Source organism: Corythoichthys intestinalis, chromosome 3 (assembly GCF_030265065.1).
Source record: "Corythoichthys intestinalis isolate RoL2023-P3 chromosome 3, ASM3026506v1, whole genome shotgun sequence".
In the NCBI taxonomy this organism is placed as follows: domain Eukaryota; kingdom Metazoa; phylum Chordata; class Actinopteri; order Syngnathiformes; family Syngnathidae; genus Corythoichthys; species Corythoichthys intestinalis.
In genome coordinates, this window is record NC_080397.1 from 47,483,539 (window position 1) to 47,496,761 (window position 13,223).

General features: G+C 39.7%; 1 protein-coding gene across 7 annotated transcripts in view; it reads right to left on the minus strand.

Annotated features, from left to right (window-relative positions):
• grid2 (glutamate receptor, ionotropic, delta 2) overlaps positions 1–13,223 on the minus strand; it is a 1,093,502-nt gene that overhangs the window by 80,570 nt on the left and 999,709 nt on the right. For all 7 annotated transcript variants that reach the window (XR_009062687.1, XR_009062690.1, XR_009062688.1 and 4 more), the window contains exon 14: positions 9,191–9,357. Coding sequence is in view for 3 of the 7 variants with exons in the window: in XM_057831225.1 (XP_057687208.1) it covers positions 9,191–9,357 (167 nt within the window). In the remaining 4 variants the exon portion in view is untranslated. The remainder of the gene's footprint in view (positions 1–9,190; positions 9,358–13,223) is intronic.

Here is a 13,223-nt window from a genome sequence, read left to right on the forward strand (position 1 = left end):
GCCTCTGATGGGAAGCTCGTAGCAGGAATGCATAGATACCTGCGTTTAAAAAGGTCCCACATGTTTGAGAGATTACTTCTTGTTGAGGCAACCACGTCAAGGCACTGTCGACAGGGCTGTTTTTTGTCCCTTATAGTCTTGTTCTTGCCAAAATACATCCAAAACTCCTTTTGGATACAGTCTTCCTTGCTCCTCCAACGTGTTGCTTGCTTGCTTTCACTTTGAGAACGGGCCCTCCTCCCTCCGCTCTGCTGTTCGGCCCCTCCTCCCTCCACTCCGCTGTCGCAGGGGGAGGGGGAGGAGCCGATGACTTGCTGGAGGGAAAGAGAAGCTGTGCGCTCTCCTTCCTCAAAACAAACGTTTGTGGATTAAAAAAATGAAATGAAAAAACTATCGCACGTCCTTGCGATGGGACTATTGCACATGCACACATCGCGATGGCGATGTTTAAACGATATATCGTTCAGGCCTACCCTTTAATTAGGCCCCTGCCTCAGATTAGATCTGCTCGTTAGTCAGCAGTTAAAAACAGTGAAGTTATCACACCTTGGAGGGCTACTGGACCAAGTGGATTCACAAGAATCATGGCTCCAACAAGAGAAATGTCTCTTTAGACCATGGAGAGGATTATCAAACTTCTTGATGAAGGTAACGCTACACGTACGGTTGCAAAAGATGTGGGCATGTTCACAGTCAGCTGTATCAAAAATCTGGACCAAGTACAATAAAGCATGGCAAGGTTGTTAAAGTTAAGCGTACTGGTAGACTGAGGAATTCATCCAAACTTCATGACAAACAACTAAAGTCCATATGTCTTGAAAACAGAAGATGTACAACAAGACAAATGAAGAAGAAATGGGAGGAAGCTAGAGTCAAGGTATGTGACGGAACTGTGCAAAATCGCCTAAAGGAAATGGGATTTTCATACAGGAAAGCTAAAAGGAAACCATCATTGACACTTAAACAGAAAACAACAAGATTTCAATGGGCTAAGGAGAGGCAATCATGGACTGTGAATGACTGGATGAAGGTTATTTCAGTGATGAGTCAAGAATCTGCATTGGACAAGGTGATGATGCTGTAACTTTTTTTTTGTGTCGTTCCAGTGAGATCTACAAAGATGACTGCCTGAAGAAAACATCAAAATTCCCTCAGTCCTTGATGATATGGGGCTGCATGTCAGGCAAAGGCACTGTGGAGATGGCTGTGGTTAAATCTTCAACAAATGCACAAGTTTACATTGACATTTTAGACAACTTTCTTATCCCTTCAATTGAAAATCTGTTTGGGGATAATCAAATCGTTTTCCAAGATGACAATGCATCATGCCACAGAGCTAAAACTGTTAAAACATTCCTTGGAGAAAGACTCATCCAGTCAATGTCATGGCCTGCAAACAGCCCAGATTTCAACCCTATTGAATACCTGTGGTGGAAATTGAAAAGGTCCACAGCAAGGCTGCGACCTGCAAGGATGATCTAGCAACTGCAATCAAAGAGAGTTGGCACCAAATTGATGAAGAATACTGTTTGTCACTCATCAAGTCCATGCCTCAGAGACTACAAGCTGCCATAAAAGCCAGGGGTGGTGCAACTAAATACTAGAGATGTGTTTTGATTGTTATTTTTTTGTTTGTTTCTCATGATTACATATAATTTCCCTCAGAATGGATTGATTCTATATTTATTTCCCTGCACTTGCTCTATAAAAGTAATATTTACTGACCACCACAATGTTTTTATTCATTTAGTGTTTCTGAATGCTAAAGAGTTGCACTTTTGAACTAATTCATTATTTTTTCAAGCCTTTTATCTGAGTTTGTTCTACAAAATAAAATATATGTGTGAGTGCTAATCCGAGACTGGTGACTCCATACTTTTTGCTAGGGGTTGTATTTGTTAGATTTGTACAAACAGTATATACAGTACATTTAATTACATTATCTACAGTATATGACCATGAATGGGCAGAATAATTAAATGACTAGAAAGAAATTTGACTAAAATATTTGTGTTTTATTTCCATTATTGTTGTTGTCTGTCCATACGGACATGTACAGTAAATGCATTGCATATAAATAGGGAAGAGACAAGAAATGATGGACACAAACACTAAATGTGCAGCCTTGTCTTTACAATGAATGCGTTGTCAGACTAAGAATGCTACAGGCTAATGCTGGCCTTTTATAAAATATGTCCTATTTGTCTGTGCGCGTGTTTAAAACCCCATTTGCACTCTGCAACTTCCCTTCCAATATTAGTATGCACTGAAGCCAGTATTAACATTTATCCAATAACGCATATTTGTTTACTTGATCTCAAACTTTATTATTCCAGTTAAGCATGCACCAGGTAGGGGAGAGCAGGGTTGGTTTTCACATTTCATGAATATCTTCCAATCAACACATCTTAGAATAATATTTTTAATTTATTATAGGGATGCTTACTACAGTATCTTGGCTTGAATTTTCTATCCTTTTTTCGTTTTTCTATTATTATTATTATTATTTACATTTATTTATTATCATTCATAGTCTATGTATCATTTGAAGACAGACTGACACTTTGTGACTGACAACCATATCCATTGTGGGGTTGGTTGTCACATTTAATTTATTATTTATTTTTTAATGATGGCAACTTCTGAATTAATTTATAAAAATAAAAAAAACACTTAAATGTATCTTAACCAAGGAACATTACCAAGAATACATTGTACTGTTCTTTTTAAATTGGAACAGATTTAAACAAACAAACAAACAAACAAACAAACAAACAAACAAAAAAAATGCATGTTTACAATGTTGTTTCCAAATAACACAACAATAGAAAGAAAAACTCATTGCACTAAATAACTAACTTTAGTAGGCCCTATTCCACCCAGAATTAAATTAAGTCCAGAAATTAACATCGACACATTAAATAATAACTACTGTATTCACTGGATGAAACAGAGAGATGTCAGACATAGGGTCTGTGCTCTCCAAATATGCATAGATGGTGTGCCCACCGCCTTCATACTACAGTGCACGCTGTTGTGTTTTACTGAAATCTCAACTTATGCAAATTATTTTTTATTTTACATGTTTATTGTTGTTATTATTACTGTATATTTAAATGATATAGAACTGCTGGAAGACAATTTCCCTGTGCCCTGTGCAGTGACAATGAAAATCCTTTGTAACCCTCTGAACAGTCTCATCTGAATTGACCCAACCCCAACTCGTGTTTTAGGCTAAAAGCTAAACTACCAGCTAACAAGCAACTGGCTAGCTAGAGAATGTGAATCAAAAGCTTAGCTTTGTCCTCATCAGTGTTGAAACTAACACCCTTAATTTTGTTACATTACATAACAAAACTACTTTTTGCTGTAACTTCTAACCAGTGGCGCCTCCAGAAATTTTTCATAGGGGTGGCCAGATGGGGCCACTTAAAATCTTGGGGTGGCCAAAACTAAAAGCCATAATTTTAGGTTTTCATTATATTATTGCAGTAAAAAGGTCAGGGGAAAACTATCAGAAAGACTTAAGGACACGGCTACTGATATACTTTGGTGTATTGTGTAATATTTGATGTTACTAACGATTTAATGTGCATAGTCTATAACTGTCCAGTCAACATTTTGAGTTCCACAACAATTCTGTTTTATTGTGTTATGTATATATTAGGCATAAGGTGTACATTTAACTAGGGCTGTCAAACGATTAAATTTTTTAATCGAGTTAATCACAGCTTAAAAATTAATTAATCGTAATTAATCGCAATTCAAACCATCTTTAAAATATGTCATATTTTTCTGTAAATTATTGTTGAAGTGGAAAGATAAGACAATACGGATATATACATTCAACATACTGTACATAAGTACTGTACTTGTTTATTATAACGATAAATCAAGAAGATGGCATTAACATTAACATTCTATTAAGGCGATCCATGGATAGAAAGACTTGTAATTCTTAAAAGATAAACGTGAGTTTGTATATTGTGACTAAATATTGCCATTTAGTGTATTTGTTGAGCTTTCAATAAATGATACTGTAGCGACTTAACTGTTCTGCCCAAATGCATGATGGGAAGTGGTGCAACCATGACTGTGTGTGGTGGCTGCAAATGCTATATCTTCTCTGCGTTGGGTACACTACAGGGTGTTTAGAAAAAGATCTCCTATCATTCTTCCCCACACGCTTCCCACAATATTTATAGTTGCTGTGGGAGAGATGACAAAGCTTTTGCCAATTAAAAGTACGGCCCCAATGAATGCTTGTATCTACTCCACTCCCTTGACACTGCCTCTTATCTCTGTATATAAGTAAAACGGCGCCATTGTAGGCTGTTTGCGGCAATGCGTGAGTGAGTCGTACCGCGAATGCGTTAATTGCAAGAAATATTTTCACGTGACTAATTAGAAAAATTAATTACCGCCCGTTAACGCGATAAATTTGACAGCCCCTACATTTAACAAAACAAAATAAATGCATCCGTTTGGGATGAAATGCATAACTGATGCTACAACAATCTAACGATATACTGGCAAGCGGGGTGGCCAGTGGGGTGGCCAATCAATTTATAGGGGTGGCCGTGGCCACCCCCTGGTGGCGCCACTGCTTCTAACGTAATTCTTAACATTTTCTCATTCTATAACAGCCCTAAAAAATGTGACAGCAAACCCCACATTCCTCTACTGTATGTGGTTATCAGTAGAGCTGTTCACAAAAGCAGACAAATTGTAGTGTGATTGCTGAGATGTTTGTATGGTCAAAAAACTATTAAATACAGTATATGCCTTTATATTTATCATTTTTAAGGATCGACATTGATCTTTTTGGCAATTCTTTTGCAAATGAAAAGCCTCAAAAAACTTTCAAAATGTTCCTTGCTAATCACAAAACCAAAACTGACTAATATACAATTTAACCTATATAGAAATTGAATTGAGCTGTGAAAGCCCAATGCTGACAAGCATTTATATTTTCTCTCTTGATGCAGTGGTCCCTGTGTACAGTCATTAGAAAAAAGGCTGTGCTATAAAGACGCGAGCCCTCCACAAACAGGCCACAAAGAAACCATTGGATTTATAAGACTGCAGCTGCAATGCAGGGCTGCGAGGCATCTGAGGATCTTCCAGAAAACAGCCGCGGCTTAGCTTGCTCATCAACGGATTAGTCAAATCAATAAAGTAGCTTGAAATTACCTTGTCATTTTTGCTTAACACTATTAAATATATATATACATATTTCTTTTTTTTTTTTTTTTTTCCTGGTAGCGGAAAGCAAAACCAGAGACGACTAGGCGAACGTGTGTGTAACAGTGGCCGAGACAGGTGGAGCCTCTCCGGGCGCCCTTTTCATGAGTCTCGCTCTCCAGGAAGTGGCGACAATTTTACAGTCCAAAGAGTCATGAAAGTGAAAGCAATTGCACGCCTGTACACTTGGGGTACCACGCGGTTCCCTTTTGTGGTTTAATTTTCCCCTATGCATTTTTTCTATACTCCAGTTCGCTCAGCATCGAGTCAGGAGGGGCCGACCCCGCCGCTGGCTGAGCGGCGACCGCTTCACACATCGTCCACCTCTACCTTTTTTTCCTTCTGTTGTATTTTCCCTTGGCAAACCAGCTCGCTACATTACCGCCAACTAGTGGATTTAACTGTGAAGGAGTTTGTCAGCCATACAAACAAACAAAAAAATCCAGCAATGTTACTGGCAGTGTTAATAACGGCGTTAGAATATAAAGGCGTTATTTTTTTCAGTAGTGAGTAATCTAATTAATTACTTTTCTCATCTTTGCAATGCCGTTACCGTTACTGAGGATGTAAAGGTGTGCATTACTATGCGTTACTACGTTGGTTGAATGACGCGAGAAAAGTCAGAGACACGGAGAGAGAAGAGCGGTAGTGGGAAGGAGGGGAGAGCGTTGTGACGCCTTTACAAACGCGATGCTAGGATAGGTGGCTCCAATATTTCCTGACTGTAGCCGACAGCCTACAATCTACACCCACTTGATGCTACGCTAGATATCACGTGCATATAGAACTAGATGCGAAATGACAGACTCGGCAGTGTTAGTAAACAGCCATCATCTAAAAGCAGTAGACTTCTCAGAAAGACTTTGTTGTAGTGAACCTTCCTAGCGAACCTAAGTAACTTTTTATATAAAATACTACTAAATCGACAAAATCTTGTCTTGAATCAATCTTTAAATGATGAAGCACTTTTAAATCTTTCACATGTCGAAAGTAGAAAGAAGGGAACTAATGCAATAACGGAAGCAATTTTAACAATTTTAACGGTTGATTCACAACATTAAATGACTTCCAAACATAGCAAAGGCAACTATGTTTTTTTGTTTGTTTGTTTGTTTTTGAATGAAAAAAAAAAAAACATGAACTGTTTGTTTTTGAATGAAAAAAAAAACATGAACAGTAACACCAACTTCTTTGCTAAGTAACTAATTACTCTTACATTCAGGTAACTGAATTACTAACTCAATTACTTTTTGGGAGAAGTAATTTGTAACTGTAATTAATTACTTTTTAAAGTAAGATCAACAACACTGGTTACTGGTACCACATGAGTGAGTAGATGAAAAACATACTCGCACTGACTAATTTTAATTGCAAAATGCAACCATTTGGTTGCAGTCTGGAGTCCTGACTGTGTACGTACACAGTCATATCAGAATTTTTTTTAATGTACAGTGCATTTACAATAAAATTAAGGGTGTAACGGTACATGTACAGTATTTGTATTGAACAGTTTCGGTACGTGGTGCTCTGTTCGGAACGGAGGCGTACCGAATGAGTTTCTGACGTAATGTAACAATTTACTTTTCAAAGCTGTGAGTCGATCGGGTTACAGTTTCTTTGTGTAGATTATATTTACTCCGTCTTCTCTACTGTAATGAGGACCAACACGGTAGGACAGTATAACCCAGAAACGTCAACGGCACGACAACGTGGCCGCCGCGAGAACGCAGTGAAACATGGGCTAAAAGTCAATCAGCCAATGCACACGAGTCGCAGTGCAGCCGCGTGTTAGACGTGACCAAGAAGCGGCTCAACACGACGCACGCGAAAAGAACGGACGCAACCCTCCTGCGTCAATAATACTACCGGTAGCGAGGCTCGGCCAGACTGGAAGTCACTCGTGTAAAAATACGGTGGATCCGGTCGATTTTCAAACTAATATGCAATCGTAACCCACTTTTTGAGTCCATCAGATCTCTTGAGTGGTAGATCCAGGCACAGTTAACTTGTCTTTGTTGATTTACTGCTGTCTTCTCTGCTATAATAATAACCAACATGGCCCCGTGTTCAATAAAAAAACCCTCCTACCACATCAAAACAAGTAGGAACTAATATTCACATAGGAAGTAAAGTTATGCAACATAAAATATACAATCTAAATGAATACAACATCACATTTTTAAAAATTTGTAAACACTAAGGGTGTAACGGTACATGTATTCGTATTGAACCATTTCGGTACTTGGCGTTCGGTTCGGAACGGAGGCGTACTGAACGAGTTTCTGACGTAATGTAACCTTTACTTTTCGAGGCTGTTAGTCGATCGGGTTACAGTTTCTTTATGTAGATTATATTTACTCCGTCTTCCCTACAATAATGAGGACCAACACTGTAGGGCAGTAAGAAACGTCAACGGCGCAACAACGTGGCCGCCGCGAGAACGCAGTGAAATGCGGCCGTTAAAGTTAATCAGCGAATGCACACCAGTCGCAGTGCGGCCGCGTGTTGCGTCCCAGAAGCGGCTCAACGCGATGCACGCGAAAACAACGGCAGAGTTTATTATTTGACACGAGACGCGGCCCTCCTGCGTCAATACTACTAGCTAGCAGACCGGAAGTCACTCGTGTAAAAATACGGTGGATCCGGTCAATTTTCAAACTAATATGCAATCGTAACCCACTTTTTGAGTCCATCAGATCTCTTGAGTGGTAGATCGGTGCACAGTTGACTTGTCTTTGTTGATTTACAGTTGTCTTCTCTGCTATAATAATAACCAACACGGCCCATATTCAATACAAAACCCTCCTACCACAACAAAACAAGTAGGAACTAATATTCACATAGGAACTAAAGTTATACAACATAAAATATACAATATAAATGAATAATACATCACATTTGTAAAAAAATTGTAAACACATAATAAAATAAATAATAGCCCATTTAAATAAAATAAAATGAAATGAGCTAAAACACCTGTGATTAAATAATAAAAATAATACCCAGATCCTGCTTACATAATTAAATTTATGAATTTCTGTGTGGCGCTTTAACTTGAGAAAATCCACCAATAAAGCTTTAGAAAACCGTTCATAAGAATAAAAAAATGATTCATTGAGGCATTTTATTTGTAGAATACATGTTAAACTCTTTGTCATTGGGATTGCTTTTCTCTTTAGCACAGGACTTCTTTTTTCTTCTTTCTTTCAGAAAGAAAGCTGACCAATACGTGGGGTCTGAAAGGCAAATTGTTGTTGGATTATCTTTAAATAGCCGCTACTTTTTGAGCAGAATTCTAGCTTTGTATAGGCTAGTGTTCCTATTGTTGAAAGCACAGAGGTGTGTAATAAACAACTAGCACATTTATATTTTGCATTTTGTTTTCTTACTGTACCGAAAATGAACCGAACCGTGACCTCAAAACCGAGGTACGTACCGAACCGAGATTTTTGTGTAGCGTTACACCCCTAAATAAAATTAAATAGCTAAGGATCACAATAACAATTGGGCACTTGGACTTACAGTGTCAATCAAGCCTGTGTGGATTGTCAAATGAAATGTCAATCACAGTGAAGAAACGACAGATTGCTGATACTCAGCTGTGCAACTTCACACAAGCTGTTTAAATGCTGTTTGCCTTCTGGACGATACTTCCAACGCACAATTTTAATTTGCTATTAGTTGCTGCTGGCCCAAAGAGACAATTTCCTTTATAGGAGTAGACTGAATAAACAGAATAGTGTTGATTGAAAAAAAACCCTGTGACCTTTCGACAAGGAGAGAATAAATACGAGAATTAATTTCAGGAAAGTTCTCATTTTGACACAAAGCTAGCCTGGGAAGCTGGGCTGCCAAATTTGTAAAAATACATCTATTTGCATGACAATTGTCTCTTAAAAGAAAAATCAATAATGCCACCATGTTGCCTTGAGGGAGTTGCTCCTACCTCTGGGAGAAAATGTCTCTGTAGGGACTGCCGTGCTGCATCGCGATGCCGTAGCCTCGGTCTGGTGCATTGCTGCCCACCGTGTAGAAGGAACAATCCTCGTCATTATTAGCGACGTACTCCAGCACCGCCGCATCCCACACAAAGCCAAAGCGGCCGTACTTCACCTGAAATAAAACAATAATGGCGTTTTAGAAAAGCACAGCGCTTATGTCAAGACATTGGGCATCTTTTATGAGTGAATGATTGAAACACATTTTGTTGATCAGATGAATCAGGGCTGCATACATTCCAGACGGCCGCCAAGGACTAATTCATCACAAACAATATTTCATGAGCACACCACAGCAAGGTTATTCTTCTCTTCTGAGATAGCAAATTTAAATGGAAAAACAACTTCACTGCTTATCGGTCCCTCCCGACTCTAAATGCAGGAGTGTTATTGGTTTACTGGCTCATTTTATACCCCCTTTGTGGGGTACCAGCACAATGGTACCTTGATGGTGGAAACTTTCCTCTAAGAAAATATTGTATGCTTTAAATGTCACATAAACTATATGTGACAGCCAGTTCCACGCTGTTACTGCATCTTTTGCTTACATTGTTTTTGGCTGCGCAAAGCGAGCCTGTTATTGCGCTATCATTCATGATCAGCATCTGTTTCATAATATTGATAGTTGTTCGTACAGCCCCATGGTAGCCTTAAACAAACCAAATGTATATGCCAAGTAATAAAAAAGTAAAGAAACAAACAGCTCGGCGGTGACACTTGAAAACATTCTTCCAAACACCTTCATTTTCACTTGGTGTGTCATAAAGTTTAATGACACTTTATGAAAATTTCCAAGCCTCTGTCTTTGCTGAGTGTATGTGTTTCACCTCAATTGGCCTATGTGTGCCGGCTGATATCTCCGAACTGACAAGCGCCTCCGATCAGGTAATTTCACAGTCTGTAGTCCTGTGAAGTAGGCATGTGTGTGTTTAGAGGTTTGAGTGTGTGTGCAATTCACTGCAGGGATTCTAAAAGTACTACTTTAAATTCTTCACAACTTTTACGACAATCTTGAAAAGCTATATTACTTTAGAAAACAATTTCATGACTTTTCAATATTATACAATTAAAAAAGAACACATTTATGTGGTTTGAGCTCCCACAAGGAAAATTTGAAATGCCTTGTACGGCAACACTGGAAGTACTATGTGGAAACTGTGTTTGTTTATTTATTTAATATGTCACACTGCTGTTGCCATAGTTGTCCAACAGTAATAAGAAGTGGTAGGTTAAGGAAGTACATAACAAAATGTTTGTTATGTACTTCCTCGATATAAGTACATGTAAGGCCGAAACTGTAGTGGAACAACACTTTTTTATTCAGTGTGCTTCTCATCAAATGTGCACACGACAGATCACATAGAGGTTCTTTATACTGTAATACCACACCCACAGGCAGAGGCGTCGCGTCCCATTAGGCAAACCAGGCAATTGCCTAGGGCCCCAAGCCGGCAGGGACCCCCAGAGGGCCAACAGATTTAGCACAAGCGGCTTTACTGCACTGTCGCAGCGACAAGTGCGACAGCGCCAGTGGAAGCCTTGTGTCTATGTGTATGAGTTCCCTGAAGGGGCCCCTTCACTCGCTCTACACCCCCCCGGGCACTTTGAGTGTCCTAAAAAGCGCTCTATGAGACCCAGGCATTATTATACTTTTATTAAATATGCTATTACTCCAACTGTCCCCCTTACTTGCACACGTTTGAAGGGCCCCATGTTGCTTGTTGCCTGGGGCCCCCGGGGACCTTTGGTACGCCTCTGCCCACAGGGAGCACATACCACACCCACAGAGAGTTCACTACAATGTTACATCTGGACAAATACATGACAAATAAAAGTAACAATACAGGGGTACCTCTACTTATTAAATTAATTAGTTCTGGAAAAAGTATCTCAACTTGAAAATTCTGTAGGTAGAGACCCATTTTCCATGTAAATGCTCTCATCCGTTCCAAGCTCACCCAAAATTCAGACATAAAATCTTTAATAATGCATAAAAATGCATCAAAACACTTAACAAATATATGTTACAGTTAAGCCCCTTTCATATACACCTAAACACCGTTAAAATCCCGGGATTTATATGCGAAATTTGGATTTGTATGGGAAAGCAATTTCCCGGGTCGACTGACGCGGAGATTACGCGGACATTTCACAGGTCGCGTCTTGGTATAATGCCCGGGATATTCCAGGACGAGGCGTATGTGAAAGCAAGTGTTAAATTCCAGGGTCACAGCATGAAGGCTGATGTCGTACTTATTATGGCGGGCCGATCGTTACTTCCTCTTTCTTCGCAGTACAACGAAAAGTGGTACACAAACATCGCAATTGTCGACATAGCAAGCTGGAAATGGCTAAATTAAACTGAAAATATAACAAAATTAAATTGCTACTGGATCGTAGAGTGGAAGAAGAGAGTCCATCGCCCATCTTTGGAAATGTGTGGTTTATTTTGTTGCCGATGTTAGGGTCCGCAACTGCGGAAACAAGGTTGTACCTCAAAGCAAAAAAACAACAGTGGGATGCATTCAAGGTTTTATTGAATAAAAACAAAAATACACGTGATTGCAGAAAATAGGTTGACGGGGATCAATAATACTAACCTAAGCGGTAGGCAGACAGCCGATAAGACAACAAAACAAATACACTCAAATACCAGCACAACGTAGGGGATTTCAAAACAAGGGCGGCAGAGGTGTCGAATGGCGCCCAGCAAGTTAATATCTCGGCACACTTCTCTTGGACCGCCTTAAATACAGTCTTGATGAGCTTGAATTGGCTGAAGTTATGATATCGGGAACATTCCCACAGCCAGCTCTGTAACAAAACACAATTTGACCAACATTGTAACAGCGGATGCCGATCAAAAATGTGGTTATAAAATCACGTCGGCAGCCCTACCCTCCCCGCAAAGAGAGCACCAGTAGGAAACACGGGACAAGTCTGTGTAAGTTTTCCAACCCGCATCTCTGCATGCGTGAAAGCACTGATGCGAGTAAATCCCGCGTCACTTTACACGGGAATTTACCGGGATGTTTGTGAGAGGGGCTTTGGATTATTGCACAATAAACATAAAATCTGAGTTGTGCATAATGTAAAAAAAAAAAAAACATGAATAGAGTAAAGAATCAAAGTTAATGCACTCATGTAAAGCTGTCGGAAAACGAGGGGCAAATTAAGCGGATGATGGGATACACACATAGACATACAGTAGAGGTCCCGCTTAGCCAATTGGATGCCAGGAATAGGCCTAGGCCAGACATGTCCAAAGTGCGGCCCGGGGGCCAAATGCGGCCCGTAGTCAAATTTCATCCGGCCCCCAGCCTCTGTCATCAGATCAATAACGTCTGGCCTGCACACACACTTAATAAATTGGTCAGCAGTACTGCTACCAGCATATGAAGTAGCTTACACATTAAATGCTGATCCTCATTTACCCACTAAAAGGCAGCAGCCCTTCAAGCAGTGGCGCCCCCAGGGGGTGGCCAAGGGTGGCCACGGCCACCCCTATAAATTTGTTGGCCACCCCACTGGCCACCCCGCTTGCCAGCATAGTATCGTTAGATTGTTGTAGCATCAGTTATGCATTTCATCCCAAATGCAAATCTGCCAGCACCTGCTTTTCCCCAGTAATTATTTTGTTTTGTTTAATGTACACCTTATGCCTAATATATACATAACACAATAAAACAGAATTGTTGTGGATCTCAAAATGTTGACTGGACAGTTATGGACTATGCACATTAAATCATTAGTAACATCAAATATTACACAATACACCTAAGTATATCAGTAGTCGTGTCCTTAAGTCTTTCTGATAGTTTTCCCCTAAGCTTTTTACTGCAATAATGTAATGAAAACCTGAAATTATGGCTTTTAGTTTTTGTGTGCCACCCCAACATTTTAAGTTGCCCCATCTGGCCACCCATATGAAAAATTTCTGGAGGCGCCACTGCCTTCAAGAAACATTACCCCGTGGGACCC